The following is a 14,141-nucleotide window of genomic DNA, read 5'->3' as shown; positions in this document are numbered from 1 at the left end:
GTCTGGCTCTGGCGTTCCGCTAGCGGAACTCCTCCCACATTCCAGTGAAAAGGCAGAGCGCGAAATTCAAAAGATATTTTTTAGAAATATTTAACTTTCACACATTAACAAGTCCAATACAGCAAATGAAAGATACACATCTTGTGAATCCAGTCAACATGTCCGATTTTTTAAAATGTTTTACAGCGAAAACACCACATATATTTATGTTAGCTCACCACCAAATACAAAAAAGGACAGACATTTTTCACAGCACAGGTAGCATGCACAAAGCCAACCTAACTAACCAAGAACCAACCAAACTAACCAAGAAACAACTTCATCAGATGACAGTCTTATAACATGTTATACAATAAATCTATGTTTTGTTCGAAAAATGTGCATATTTGAGGTATAAATCAGTTTTACATTGCAGCTACCATCACAGCTACCGTCACAAATAGGACCGAAGCAGCCAGAGTAATTACAGACACCAACGTCAAATACCTAAATAATCATCATAAAACATTTCTGAAAAATCGATGGTGTACAGCAAATTAAAGACAAACATCTTGTGAATCCAGCCAATATTTCCGATTTTTTAAGTGTTTTACAGCGAAAACACAATATAGCATTATATTAGCTTACTACAATAGCCTACCACACTACCGCATTCATTCATCAAGGCATGTTAGCGATAGCAATAGGCACGTTAGCGATAGGGAATAAACCAGCAAAATATATTAATTTTCACTAACCTTCATAAACCTTCATCAGATGACAGTCCTATAACATCAGGTTATACATACACTTATGTTTTGTTCGAAAATGTGCATATTTAGAGCTGAAATCAGTGGTTATACATTGTGCTAACGTAGCATCTTTTTCCCAGAATGTGCGGATATTTTTATGACACTCCAACTATTCTGACCAAATAACTATTCATAAACGTTACTAGAAAATACATGTTGTATAGGAAATGATAGATACACTAGTTCTTAATGCAATCGCCGTGTTAGAATTCTAAAAATAACTTCATTACGACATCCAGCTTAGGTATAGCGAGAGAGTACCCAAAATCTGGGCGCAAACGACTAGTACAACATGTTCGACAGATATATGAAATAGCATCATAAAATGGGTCCTACTTTTGATGATCTTTCATCAGAATGTTGTACAAGGGGTCCTTTGTCGGGAACAATCGTTGTTTGGATTTAGAATGTCCTCTTCTCCAGTCAATTAGCACGGAAAGCTAGCAAAGTAGCGCGAAGCTCTCCTTCCTGAACAAAGGCACACAACGCAACACGCCAAACGTCCCGAATAAATTTCAATAATCTAATAAAACTATATTGAAAAAACATACTTTACGATGATATTGTCACATGTATCAAATAAAATCAAAGCCGGAGATATTAGTCGTCCATAACGACAGCTTATCAGAAGGCAAAACCAGGTCCCTTCACGCGCTCTCCAGAAAACAGGAAACTGGTGACACGTCATGCCGAGAGCTTTTATTCGACCCCAGATCAAGTTATACACTTCATTTCTTCTCTCACTGCCTGTCGACATCTAGTGGAAGACGTATGAAGTGCATCTATACTAATAAATATCAAGGACATTAATAGGCAGGCCCTAGAACAGAGCATCGATTTCAGATTTTCCACTTCCTGTCAGGAAGTTTGCTGCAAAATGAGTTCTGTTTTACTCACAGATATGATTCAAACGGTTTTAGAAACTAGAGAGTGTTTTCTATCCAATAGTAATAATAATATGCATATTGTACGAGCAAGAATTGAGTACGAGGCCGTTTAAATTGGGCACGATTTTCCCCCAAAGTGAAAACAGCGCCCTCTGTCCTCAACAGGTTAAAAGAAATTCATGTTAGCAGGCAATATTAACTAAATATGCAGGTTTAAAAATATGTTCTTGTGTATTGATTTTAAGAAAGGCATTGATGTTTATGGTTAGGTACACATTGGTGCAACGACAGTGCTTTTTTTTTGCGAATGTGCTTGTTAAATCACCTGTTTGGCGAAGTAGGCTGGGATTCAATGATAAATTAACAGGCACCGCATCAATTATATGCAACGCAGGACAAGCTAGATAACTACACATGGTTCATGATATTACTAGTTTAACTAGTGATTATGTTAAGATTGATTGTTTTTTATAAGATCAGTTTAATGCTAGCTAGCACCTTACCGTGGCTCCTTGCTGCACTCGCATAACAGGTGGTCAGCCTGCCACGCAGTCTCCTCGTGGAGTGCAATGTAATCGCCCATAATCGGTGTCCAAAAATGCCAATTACCGAATGTTATGAAAACTTGAAATCGGCCCTAATTAATCGGCCATTCCGATTTAATCGGTCGACCTCCAGTCTGGAGGTTTGTTAACACAGTGTCCAAAGAACGGCCAGAAGTATACAGAATGGTGTCGTCTGCGTAGAGGTGGATCAGAGAATCACCAGCAGCAAGAGCGACATCATTGTATACAGCCCCCATAGAGACTGCCAGAGGTCCGGACAACAGGCCCTCCGATTTGACACACTGAGCTCTATCAGAGAAGTAGTTGGTGAACCAGGCGAGGCAGTCATTTGAGAAGCCAAGGCTATTGAGTCTGCCGATAAGAATGCAGTGATTGACAGAGTCGAAAGCCTTGGCCAGGTTGTTGAAGACGGCTGCACAGTATTGTCTTTTATTGATGGTGGTTATGATATCGTTTAGGACCTTCAGCGTGGCTGAGGTGCACCCAGGACCAGCTCGGAAACCAGATTGCATAGCGGAGAAATTACAGTGGGATTCGAATTGGTCGGTGATCTGTTTGTTAACTTGGCTTTCGAAGACTTTGGAAAGGCAGGGTAGGATAGATATAGGTCTGTAGCAGTTTGGGTCTAGAGTGTCTCCCCCTTTGAAGAGGGGGATGACCGCGGCAGCTTTCCAATCTTTAGGGATCTCAGACGGTACGAAAGAGAGATTGAACAGGCTAGTAATAGGGGTTGCAACAATTGCAGCGGATCATTTTAGAAAGAGAGGGTCCAGATTGTCTAGCCCAGCTGATTTGTAGGGGTCCAGATTTTTCAGCTCTTTCAGAACATCGGCTATCTGGATTTGGGTGAAGGAGAAATGGGGGAGGCCTGGGCATATTGCTGTGTGGGGTGCAAAGCTGTTGACCGAGGTAAGGGTAGCCAGGTGGAAAGCATGGCCAGCCGTAGAAAAATGCTTATTGAAATTGTCAATTATAGTGGATTTATCGGTGGTGACATTGTTTCCTAGCCTCAGTCCAGTGGAAAGCTGGGAGGAGGTGCTCTTATTTCAGTGTCCCAGAACTTTTTGGAGTTTGTGCTACAGGATGCACATTTTCATTTGAAAACGCAAGCCTTTGCTTTCCTAACTGCCTGTGTATATTGGTTCCTAACTTGCCTGAAAAGTTGCATATCGTGGGGGCTATTCGATGCTAATAAGGTACGCCACAGGATGTTTTTGTGCCGGTCAAGGGCAGTCAGGTCTGGAGGGCTATATCTATTCTTAGTTCTACATTTGAATGGGGCATGCTTATTTAAGATGGTGAGGAAAGCACTTTTAAAGAATAACCAGGCATCCTCTACTGACAGGATGAGGTCAATATCCTTCCAGGATACCCGGGCCAGGTCGATTAGAAAGGCCTGGTCGCTGTATTGTTTTAGGGAGCTTTTGACAGTGATGAGGGGTGGTCGTCTGACCGCGGACCCATTACGGACGCAGGCAATGAGGCAGTGATCGCTGAGATCCTGGTTGATGACAGCAGAGATATATTTAGAGGGCAGGTTGGTCATAATGATATCTATGAGGGTGACCGTGTTTACGGATTTAGGTTTGTACCTGGTAAGTTCCATGATCATTTGTGTGAGTTTGAGGACATCTATTTTAGATTGTAGGACGGCCGGGGTTTTAAGCATATCCCCTCGGGAATAGGGGTTGAACTGGGGACTACAGGACCTGGGTTAACCTCTACATCACCAGAGGAACAGAGGAGGTGCAGAAAAGGGTACAGCTAAAGGCTATAAGAACTGGTCGTCTAATGCGTTGGGAACAGAATAAAAGGAGCAGATTTCTGGGCGTGGTAGAATAGATTCAAGACATAATGTACTGACAAGGGTATGGTAGGATGTGAGTCCAGTGGAGGTAAACCTAGGCGTTTATTACCTGGAGCTGTAATGCCTGAGGGAGAATGAGAGGCTCAAAGCAGAGAAGCAGCTTACATACGAGGGAGGGGGAGCAGGATAGCAACCAAGTAGACTCGTGCTGGTGGACTCACTATTTATTTATCATTTAATCTGATTACATAGTACCTGACTTGTTGTATCAAACCGAGAGACTCTAGTTAAGCTAGCTAGCTTGTGTTAGCTATTGTAATTAAGACTACATAACTTGACCTGTGCGCTTCCTCCCCTTCCAAATCCTCCAGTAAATAACAACAAACCCATTCAGGATAAGAAGCTGCCTGCCTGTTGGCTCTTGGTGTTGTAGCCTGTCTTTCTCATTTAACTTTTAGTTCTGTCATCTGTCAATAGCCTAGATGTCTCCTAATTACTTGCATCAGGGAAGCTCTATGACTGTACCCTAGAGCCGGTTTGATGACTTGTGATTGCATGACAACCACAAGCTACACGCACCACTCTCGAAGAAAAGCAAGCACACCAGCAGCATAAATTATAAAACATTAATCACTCCGCGGGAAGCGCAATGTAGACATCTGCATTATGAATTCACATGATTTTAATCTTTAAAAAAAAAAATGTTTTAACTGAAAACCCTCTCAAAAAATGGCTGTTTTGAACAATAAGTAATAGTTTGTTTGCCACATACTTAATACAAACACAGCACTTTACCGGGACTGTTAGGTTACGTCAGGTCCTCCACTGTCCTGATAAACCCCCTCAATCTGCCCTCATAAAACACATCCTCTCACATTACACTGCCTTTATCATCATTGTTTTTCTAGTGGAAATACTCTCTGCACGCATGTGAGTCTAGAAAAGTACTGTTTATTTTTATTTTTTAAATACTCAAAGCCTATGAGTCTTGAACAGTTGAAGTATTCTTCCATTAGTACTTATCCTAGTTTTAATGTTTTTGAATAGTTTCACAACTCACTTCACAAAATGCAACTATTTGCTTAGCTTTGTTTTTTTTGTAACTCGAAAAGAAAACAAATTCTCCAGCAATAACAGCATAGTAATACAAAGTTCTCCACAATCAAAAATGTTCTGTCTCGCAAAGGAAATTGGTATATTGAGGGTTTCCTACAGGAAGCTGTGGTCTCACTGTGAGCTGTGTTGTGCAGAAACGGCCTCCTGACTCGACACAGCAGACAGAGTGACTAGAACTATTCTCGTTGCAGCCTTTGAGAGAGAGAGAGCCTCATACCGTCTTCTTCTACCTCTCCTCTCTTCTCTTGCCCGTGTCCTGGATGCAGTCCCCATGACGAGGCGCTTGCACAGGCTCTCTGTGCTGTGGAAGAACTGGATGTTCTACCAGGAGCCTGAACAACAGAACTCTGAACAGGAACAGAGCCAGGATCAGCTCTCAGAACCAGCAGCCAGAAAGAACTGTGATCGGTCTGAGCAGCTGACTCTGATCTCAGAACAAGAACAGTCTAGTAGTAGAGGTAGCTCTGAGCCCCAGACCTCCAGCACTGAGGCCCAGCTTGGTGATGTGTTTCAGGTGGACAATGCCAGCGAGGGTGAGGGGGCACTGCAGAGGGAGGTGTCCCAGAGACGTTCCCGCCGGCGCTTTCGCAAAGTCAACCCCCGGGGAGAGCGGGAACTGATCACTGACGGCCAGGACCCCACGGTAAGAACGGACGCTAATGTATACTCACTATGTTCCTGAAGTTAAAGGACTTCTACTCGGCTCAGACAGAAAGATGTCATAGACGGCTGTGTCTGAGGTGTCTATGTACCAAGCTTTCTCTGTTTAGTGTAGTGTTGACAGCTGTGGTAAAAGTGTTAAATGAAGTACTTGTTGTGTGGTGTAGATGTTGGTCTATAGCTAGCGATGTGCCCAGGAATACATACCCCGGAGGAAAAAGAGAGTGGAGTTACTGTGTAAAAGTATATCTACTGGTATGTTGGTTACAATTTAGTTTGTTTATAGTGCAGGATTGCATTCCCCCCAAAAAATAGTTGTCACAAGATTGTTTATCTTGAGTGTTGAAAGTTGAATGAAACATTGCAGAGTAAGTCGATTTCATGCCTGTATCCTATATTTACTCCACACTGAACTACCATAGCCATGAAGCCTATTCTATGTTCTGTAGAGGGCTCACTTGGGGTGGGGGGCGAAAGCAGACACATGCCTTTACAGTGAACAGTCATAAGTTAACTTGAGTTATGTTTTATGTAATGACTAAAATGTAAATGTCCTCCGTTGATCCTCCTGACATCTTGTATTTCTCGCACTCTCTCTCGTGCCCTCTCCCTCTCTCTCGCCCTCTCTCTCTCGCGCGCGCCCTCTCTCTCTCGCGCGCGCCCTCTCTCTCTCGCGCCCTCTCTCTCTCTCTCGCGCCCTCTCTCTCTCTGTCGCGCCCTCTCTTTCTCTGTCGCGCCCTCTCTTTCTCTGTCGCGCCCTCTCTTTCTCTGTCGCGCCCTCTCTTTCTCTGTCGCGCCCTCTCTTTCTCTGTCGCGCCCTCTCTTTCTCTGTCGCGCCCTCTCTTTCTCTGTCGCGCCCACTTTCTCTGTCGCGCCCACTTTCTCTCACGCGCTCTCTTCCTCTTTCTCTCTCTCACGCGCTCTCTTCCTCTCTCTCTCTCTGTCACGCCCTCTCTCTCTGTCGCGCCCTAGATTGCACACAGGTGGACAATATGTAAGTTTCACATGATCTGACACATATATATATACAGTATATATACACCTGTTCTGAAAGGCCCCAGAGTCTGTAACACCACTAAGCAAGGGGCACCACCAAGCAAGCAGCACCATGAAGACCAAGGAGCTCTCCAAACAGGTCAGGGACAAAGTTGTGGAGAAGAACAGATCAGGGTTGGGTTATAAAAAAATATCTGAAACTTTGAACATCCCACGGAGCTCCATTTAAATCCATTATCAAAAAATTTAGAATATGGGACCACAACAAACCTGCCAAGAGAGGGCCGCCCACCAAAACTCACGGACCAGGCAAGGAGGGCATTAATCCGAGAGGCAACAAAGAGATCAAAGATAACCCTGAAGGAGCTGCAGAGCTCCACAGCAGAGATTGTAGTGTCTGTCCATAGGACCGCTTTTTAAGACGTACAATCCACAGAGCTGTGCTTTACGGAAGAGTGGCCAGAAAAAAGGCATTGCTTAAAGAAGAAATATGCAAACACTTTTGGTGTTTGCGAAAAGGCAGGTGGGAGACTCACCAAACGTATGGAAGCAGGTACTCTGGTCAGATGAGACTTAAATTTTGCTTTTTTGGCCATCAAGGAAAATGCTATGTCTGGTGCAAACCCAACACCTCTTATCACCCGAGAATACAATCCCCACAGTGAAGCATGGTGGTGCCAGCATCATGCTGTGAGGATGTTTTTCATCAGCAGGGACTGGGAAACTGGTCAGAATTGAAGGAATGATGGATGGCGCTAAATACAGGGAAATTCTTGAGGGAAACCTGTTTGTCTTCCAGAGATTTGAGACTGGGATGGAGGTTCACCTTCCAGCAGGACAATGACCCTAAGCATACTGCTAAAGCAAGATTGCTGTATACCAGCGGAACCCATCCAACTTGAAGGAGCTGGAGCAGTTTTACCTTGAAGAATGGGCAAAAATCAGAGTGTGCCAAGCTTATAGAGACATACCCCAAGAGACTTGCAGCTGTAATTGCTGCAAAAGGTGGCTCTACAATTATTGACTTTGTGGGGTGAATAGTTATGCACGCTCAAGTTTTCAGTTTTTTTGTCTTGTTTCTCACACACACACAAAACATTTGCATCTTTAAAGTGGTAGGCATGTTGTGTAAATCAAATGATACAAACCCCCCAAAAATCCGCTTCAGTAGGTATATTTCACTGGTCATCCCCAAAGCCAACATTTCCTTTGTTCGCCTTTCCTTCCAGTTCTCTGCTGCCAATGACTAGAACAAATTGCAAAAATCACTGAAGCTGGAGACATATGTCCCTCACTAACTTTAAGCATCAGCTGTCAGAGCAGCTTACCTATCATTGCACCTGTACACAGCCCATCTGTAAATAGCACACCCAACTACCTCATCCCCATATTTGTATTTTATCCTCTTGCTCTTTTGCACCCCAGTATCTCTACTTGCACATCATCATCTGCACATCTATACCTCTAGTGTTAATACTAAATTGTAATTATTTCGCCTCTGTGGCCTATTTATTGCCTTACCTCCCTACTCTTCTACATTTGCACACACTGTACATAGGTTTTTCTATTGTGTTATTGCCTGTATGTTTGTTTATCCCATGTGTAACTATGTGTTTGTGTCGGACTTCTTTGCTTTATCTTGGCCAGGTCGCAGTTGTAAATGAGAACTTGTTCTCAACTAGCCTACCTGGTTAAATAAAGGTGAAATAAAATACATTTATAAAAGGAAAGACTCCTGTATCTTTTTAGTGACTGGGTGTAATGATAGACCCACCAAAGTGTTATTAGTAACTTCACCATGCTCAAAGGGATACTCAATGTCTGCTTTTAACTTGTCATTTTACCCATCTACCATACGGTGCCCTTCTTTGTGGCATTGGAAAACCTCCCTGACCTTTTGTAGTTGAATCTGTGTTTGAAATTCTCTGCTCGACTGGGGGACCTTACAAATAATTGTAGGTGTGAGGTATAGAGATGGTAGTCATTCAGAAATCATGTTAAACACTATTATTCCACATAGAGTGAGTCCAAGCAACTTATTATGTGACTTGTTAAGCACATTTCTAGTCCTGAACTTAGTTAGGCTTGCCATAAGAAATCGTTTGAATACTTATTGACTCAAGACATTTCAGCTTTTCATTTTTTTGTTAATTTGTAAAAATGTCAAAAAACATAATTCCCCTTTGACGTTATTTGATATTGTGTGTGTACGCCAGTGACAAAAAATGAATCTAAATGTAATCTATTTAAAATTCAGGGGTGTGAATACTTTATGAAGGCAACTCTTCCGTTGCCATACCATACATGTTGAGGACTTATGGCAAAATCAAACTGGACCATCAGGCTGTGTTGGGTATACCAGACAATAGTGTGTGTGTGACCTGCTGATGACATTGACTGTCATTGATCCTGAAATATGACCCTCCTCCAGGCCAGCCTGCAGAATCCTGGGATGAATTATACTACGATGCATAATGGGATTTAATACGAATGCTGACAAATGAATGATGACTCAGTTGCCCCACTTTATTAGTACATCGGTTGCCTACTTGCCACACACACACTGCCATAGAAGGATATATCACCTCCCTTGGCCTTCAGAACCATGTTCTAAGTGCTTTCCTGGCCGTTCTAAGAGACTATTCCATGGATCATTACATTTCTATGAGACATGGTCTGGTAACTGGGTCACGAATGTCTCAACTTGGCCTGAATAGAATGACTAGGCTACGTTCGTACAGTTGAAGAGTGATCACACTTCTGCAAGTCTCTGCTTTGTCTTGGTGCACGACACCCAGCTACAGCTTGCAGCAGAACCAGGTCGCTAGGCTAGTCGATGGCTTGTGATATTTCACTTCCTGTCAGTCTGCAAGACGTCTGCTGCTGGCTGGGCCTCTCTTCTTCTTATCCTTAGCTAGAGTTAGCGTCTACGTGTGGAAACATCCACGGCTAATAGAACGTAGCCTAGCGCTGGGGTTAGCTTTTAGCGCTTGCAGCTAGTCAGTTATTGGCTGATCATCAGGTCTCAGCTGATATTGCCTCTGTGTGCATTTGAGTCTCATGATCATCAGACTCTGAGTTGATCAGCCAGTAGAGATGCGTAAGTGCTGGCTGGCTGCGCCACATAGAGGGCCTTTGTCTGTCCTGATCCCAGAGATCATTTACACATCTCCCCTAGCCAGGTTCTGTAGGTCATGAGGATATTGGGATGTCTCATGATGACTTCATGCTGTAAAGGGATGATTGCTGACTTGTTGTTGTCACGGAGACCCTCGTCATCTTCGAGAGGTGAACTTGATGTCCTCTGTCTTGTCCCATTTCTGTCCTTGTCTGCTATGTGACGTGTTGTGTGGTACACATCCACTAACCTGTTTCTCTTGTTATCCCATCTCATCCTATTAGCACATTTGACCATGACGGTCTTGATGTGCCCCACTGTCAGAGCTGAACTGCCTGCGGGGTGAGGGATAGAGCTGGGTTGTGTGGTGGTCAGGGGAGATTGGAGGGTGTAGATGGAGAGTGGGGTTTGGGGCAGAGGAGGACTGGCTATTAGAGGAGACCTCTGGGGATTTCACCTCCCTCCTCCTCCTCCTCCTCCACTGAGCCCTGAGGCTGATGGGTGATTTATCACTTCTGTCCTTCTGGAACTAGCCCCCCCTCCTTTCAGCACCTGCTTCTCAGCCTACCAACCACCACCTCTAACCCCCCAGCCCCAGCACACCAGGCTAACATAACACATCAGCCTGCATTGATGTACCATGATACAAACAGTACAAGGCTTTTAACACAGCTGTAATCAACTGCTCTGATATACCACAATAAGAACACAGCAGCTCTAACAAAACCACTGTAATCAGGCCAGGCACGCCGACTACCAGTGTATATACAAGTGTAAGCCCTGGAGAGAGAATGTGTTGTGAAACATGTGAGAAGCAGCATAGTCTCCTGTACTGTACCCGGCCATGGGGAGTGCATCTAGGACCTGGAAATATAGCGCAGGCTACAGTCCAGGCAAGACTTCATCTAAATGTTAACATTGTTCATTCTGTGCTGAGTGTACCACTGCGGCTGCCTCTGGAGCTAATTTGAGGGATTACGTCATCAAAGCTAGGATGACAACCTTGCTGAACCCCCCTCTTCCCTCCTCCTCCCTTCCCCCAGCTCCAGGGGAGGCTCATATTTTCATCCCAGTGCTATCCCAGTGCTGTGGAGCTGGGCTTTTTTGCTGAAGCCAGGCAGGGACTTTACCCTGGGGCTTCAGGGATCACCGGTCCCATACATGCTTGCTAGTAGCAGCCCCCACCCTCTCCTCCTGCACCCTCACATACAAGCAGCACATTCCCTCCAGGCCTCCTCCCCTATATATCTGCTCTCTTCCCTCTCTTCTCCCTGCCCCTCACCTCCCCATCCTCTCTTCTCCCTGCCCCTCACCTCCCCATCCTCTCTTCTCTGGCTGAATCCCAAATCACCCCCTCCTCCTCACCCCTCCAGTTGTATGTTCACGTGCACCTCCACTATATGCACAAGTGTCCCAAAGCTGAGGGAGTGAGAATGATGGAGGGTGTAGTGGCTAATTTGACCCTCCAATAGCCACTTTGACCGAATCAGCTACACTGCTGGCTTCAGAGCGAAGTTGTATCCCATAATGCACTGCGTTATGTTTTTGTTTTGAGCCACCTGTATTCGTTTGACTGATTGACACATGTAACCCAAGTGTTTAGATCTTCTAAAACAACGTGGAATTTCCTCATTTGAATTTCATGCTTGTTTTATTATTTAAATGTGAATTGCATTTGTTTTTTTGATTCCCCTTGCACAGTGCAATCCAGGAGAATACAGCACAGTACAGATCAACAAAACACAGCACAGTAAGGTACAGGACAGCACAGCCCAGAACAGTGGTCTGCTGGAACTCTTTGCGGCTCTGTGGGTAGTGGAGCAGAAAAGCATTGTTACGGCCAAGTACAAACCATTTAATGTGGCCTGTTCAAACAGAAGGATTATTGGCTGTCTGAACTCTCAAGGGTGGGATTATATTTTATAATATGGGTTATATAAAGAGCAATATACCAAAGGCAACATGTTTCATTCTGTTTGGTTAAGATATGTTGATTTGATCCCCTCACCACTCTTAGTCACCCTCAGAGTTTCATCAGCAACGCATGATAACAGAGGTTCCTCCAGTGAGTTGCTAGGGGTGAGGGTCCTCCAGTGAGTTGCTAGGGGTGAGGGTCCTCCGGTGAGTTGCTAGGGGTGAGGGTCCTCCAGTGAGTTGCTAGGGGTGAGGGTCCTCCAGTGAGTTGCTAGGGGTGAGGGTCCTCCAGTGAGTTGCTAGGGGTGAGGGTCCTCCAGTGAGTTGCTAGGGGTGAGGGTCCTCCAGTGAGTTGCTAGGGGTGAGGGTCCTCCGGTAAGTTGCTAGGGGTGAGGGTCCTCCGGTAAGTTGCTAGGGGTGAGGGTCCTCCGGTGAGTTGCTAGGGGTGAGGGTCCTCCGGTGAGTTGCTAGGGGTGAGGGTCCTCCGGTGAGTTGCTAGGGGTGAGGGTCCTCCGGTGAGTTGCTAGGGGTGAGGGTCCTCCGGTGAGTTGCTAGGGGTGAGGGTCCTCCGGTGAGTTGCTAGGGGTGAGGGTTCTCCGGTGAGTTGCTAGGGGTGAGGGGCTGGTTTGGAAGTCCCGCTAAGCCCTCCAGAGTCATCAAACGAGAAAAAGGACAATCTAGGAACAAGGTGGAATCCTATGACACAGACTCCATCGCCCGCCACATGTGGCAGGGGCTCCAGTCATCATAGATTACAAAGGAAGACCCAACCATGATCTGCCCAACGATGCCTCTCTACCAGAAGAACTCAATGCATTTGATTATGCACACTTTGACAAAAACAACACCGAGCCATACATGGGGGGCCCCCGCCGACCCTTGGGTCTGGGTGATCTCACTCTCCGAGGCTGACGTGAGTAAGCTTTTTAATCAGGTCAAGGGGAGGGGATGAGAGGGTAGCTGAGGGTATTCCAGGGCGCGTTCTCAGATCAGCTGGCGGGCATGCCGGATAATATTCCAGGGCGTGTTCACAGATCAGCTGGCGGGCATGCCGGATAATATTCCAGGGCGCGTTCTCAGATCAGCTGGCGGGCATGCCGGATAATATTCCAGGGCGTGTTCACAGATCAGCTGGCGGGCATGCCGGATAATATTCCAGGGCGTGTTCACAGATCAGCTGGCGGGCATGCCGGATAATATTCCAGGGCGCGTTCTCAGATCAGCTGGCGGGCATGCCGGATAATATTCCAGGGCGTGTTCACAGATCAGCTGGCGGGCATGCCGGATAATATTCCAGGGCGCGTTCACAGATCAGCTGGCGGGCATGCCGGATAATATTCCAGGGCGTGTTCACAGATCAGCTGGCGGGCATGCCGGATAATATTCCAGGGCGTGTTCACAGATCAGCTGGCGGGCATGCCGGATAATATTCCAGGGCGCGTTCTCAGATCAGCTGGCGGGCATGCCGGATAATATTCCAGGGCGTGTTCACAGATCAGCTGGCGGGCATGCCGGATAATATTCCAGGGCGCGTTCACAGATCAGCTGGCGGGCATGCCGGATAATATTCCAGGGCGCGTTCTCAGATCAGCTGGGGGGCATGCCGGATAATATTCCAGGGCGCGTTCACAGATCAGCTGGCGGGCATGCCGGATAATATTCCAGGGCGCGTTCACAGATCAGCTGGCGGGCATGCCGGATAATATTCCAGGGCGCGTTCTCAGATCAGCTGGGGGGCATGCCGGATAATATTCCAGGGCGCGTTCTCAGATCAGCTGGCGGGCATGCCGGATAATATTCCAGGGCGTGTTCACAGATCAGCTGGCGGGCATGCCGGATAATATTCCAGGGCGCGTTCTCAGATCAGCTGGCGGGCATGCCGGATAATATTCCAGGGCGCGTTCACAGATCAGCTGGCGGGCATGCCGGATAATATTCCAGGGCGCGTTCTCAGATCAGCTGGCGGGCATGCCGGATAATATTCCAGGGTGTGTTCTCAGATCAGCTGGCGGGCATGCCGGATAATATTCCAGGGCGCGTTCTCAGAGCATGCGCAGAACAGCTGGCGGGCGAATTCATGGTCATTTTCAACCTCTCCTTTTTCCAGCACATTGTAAATATGGTATTGGCACTGACCCTGTATATATGCTAGCTTACTTTCATGTTCTTATTTCTTTTTTTCATGTTTTTTTTCTTCTACTTATTTTTTTTTTAGTACTACTGATATTGATTACTGAATTGTTGGGAAATAGTTTGCAAGAAAGGCATTTCACTGTACCTGTGCAC

The 14,141-nt window shown here is 45.9% G+C and overlaps 1 protein-coding gene across 1 annotated transcript in view; it reads left to right on the top strand.

Annotated features, from left to right (window-relative positions):
* LOC120056867 (rap guanine nucleotide exchange factor 6-like) overlaps positions 1-14,141 on the top strand; it is a 181,424-nt gene that overhangs the window by 72,583 nt on the left and 94,700 nt on the right. The window contains exon 6 of the mRNA XM_039005122.1: positions 5,682-5,810. Coding sequence (XP_038861050.1) covers positions 5,682-5,810 — 129 coding nt within the window. The remainder of the gene's footprint in view (positions 1-5,681; positions 5,811-14,141) is intronic.

Source organism: Salvelinus namaycush, chromosome 12 (genome assembly GCF_016432855.1).
Source record: "Salvelinus namaycush isolate Seneca chromosome 12, SaNama_1.0, whole genome shotgun sequence".
NCBI classification, from domain to species: Eukaryota; Metazoa; Chordata; class Actinopteri; order Salmoniformes; family Salmonidae; genus Salvelinus; species Salvelinus namaycush.
This window is presented reverse-complemented; position numbering and strand designations above follow the sequence as displayed.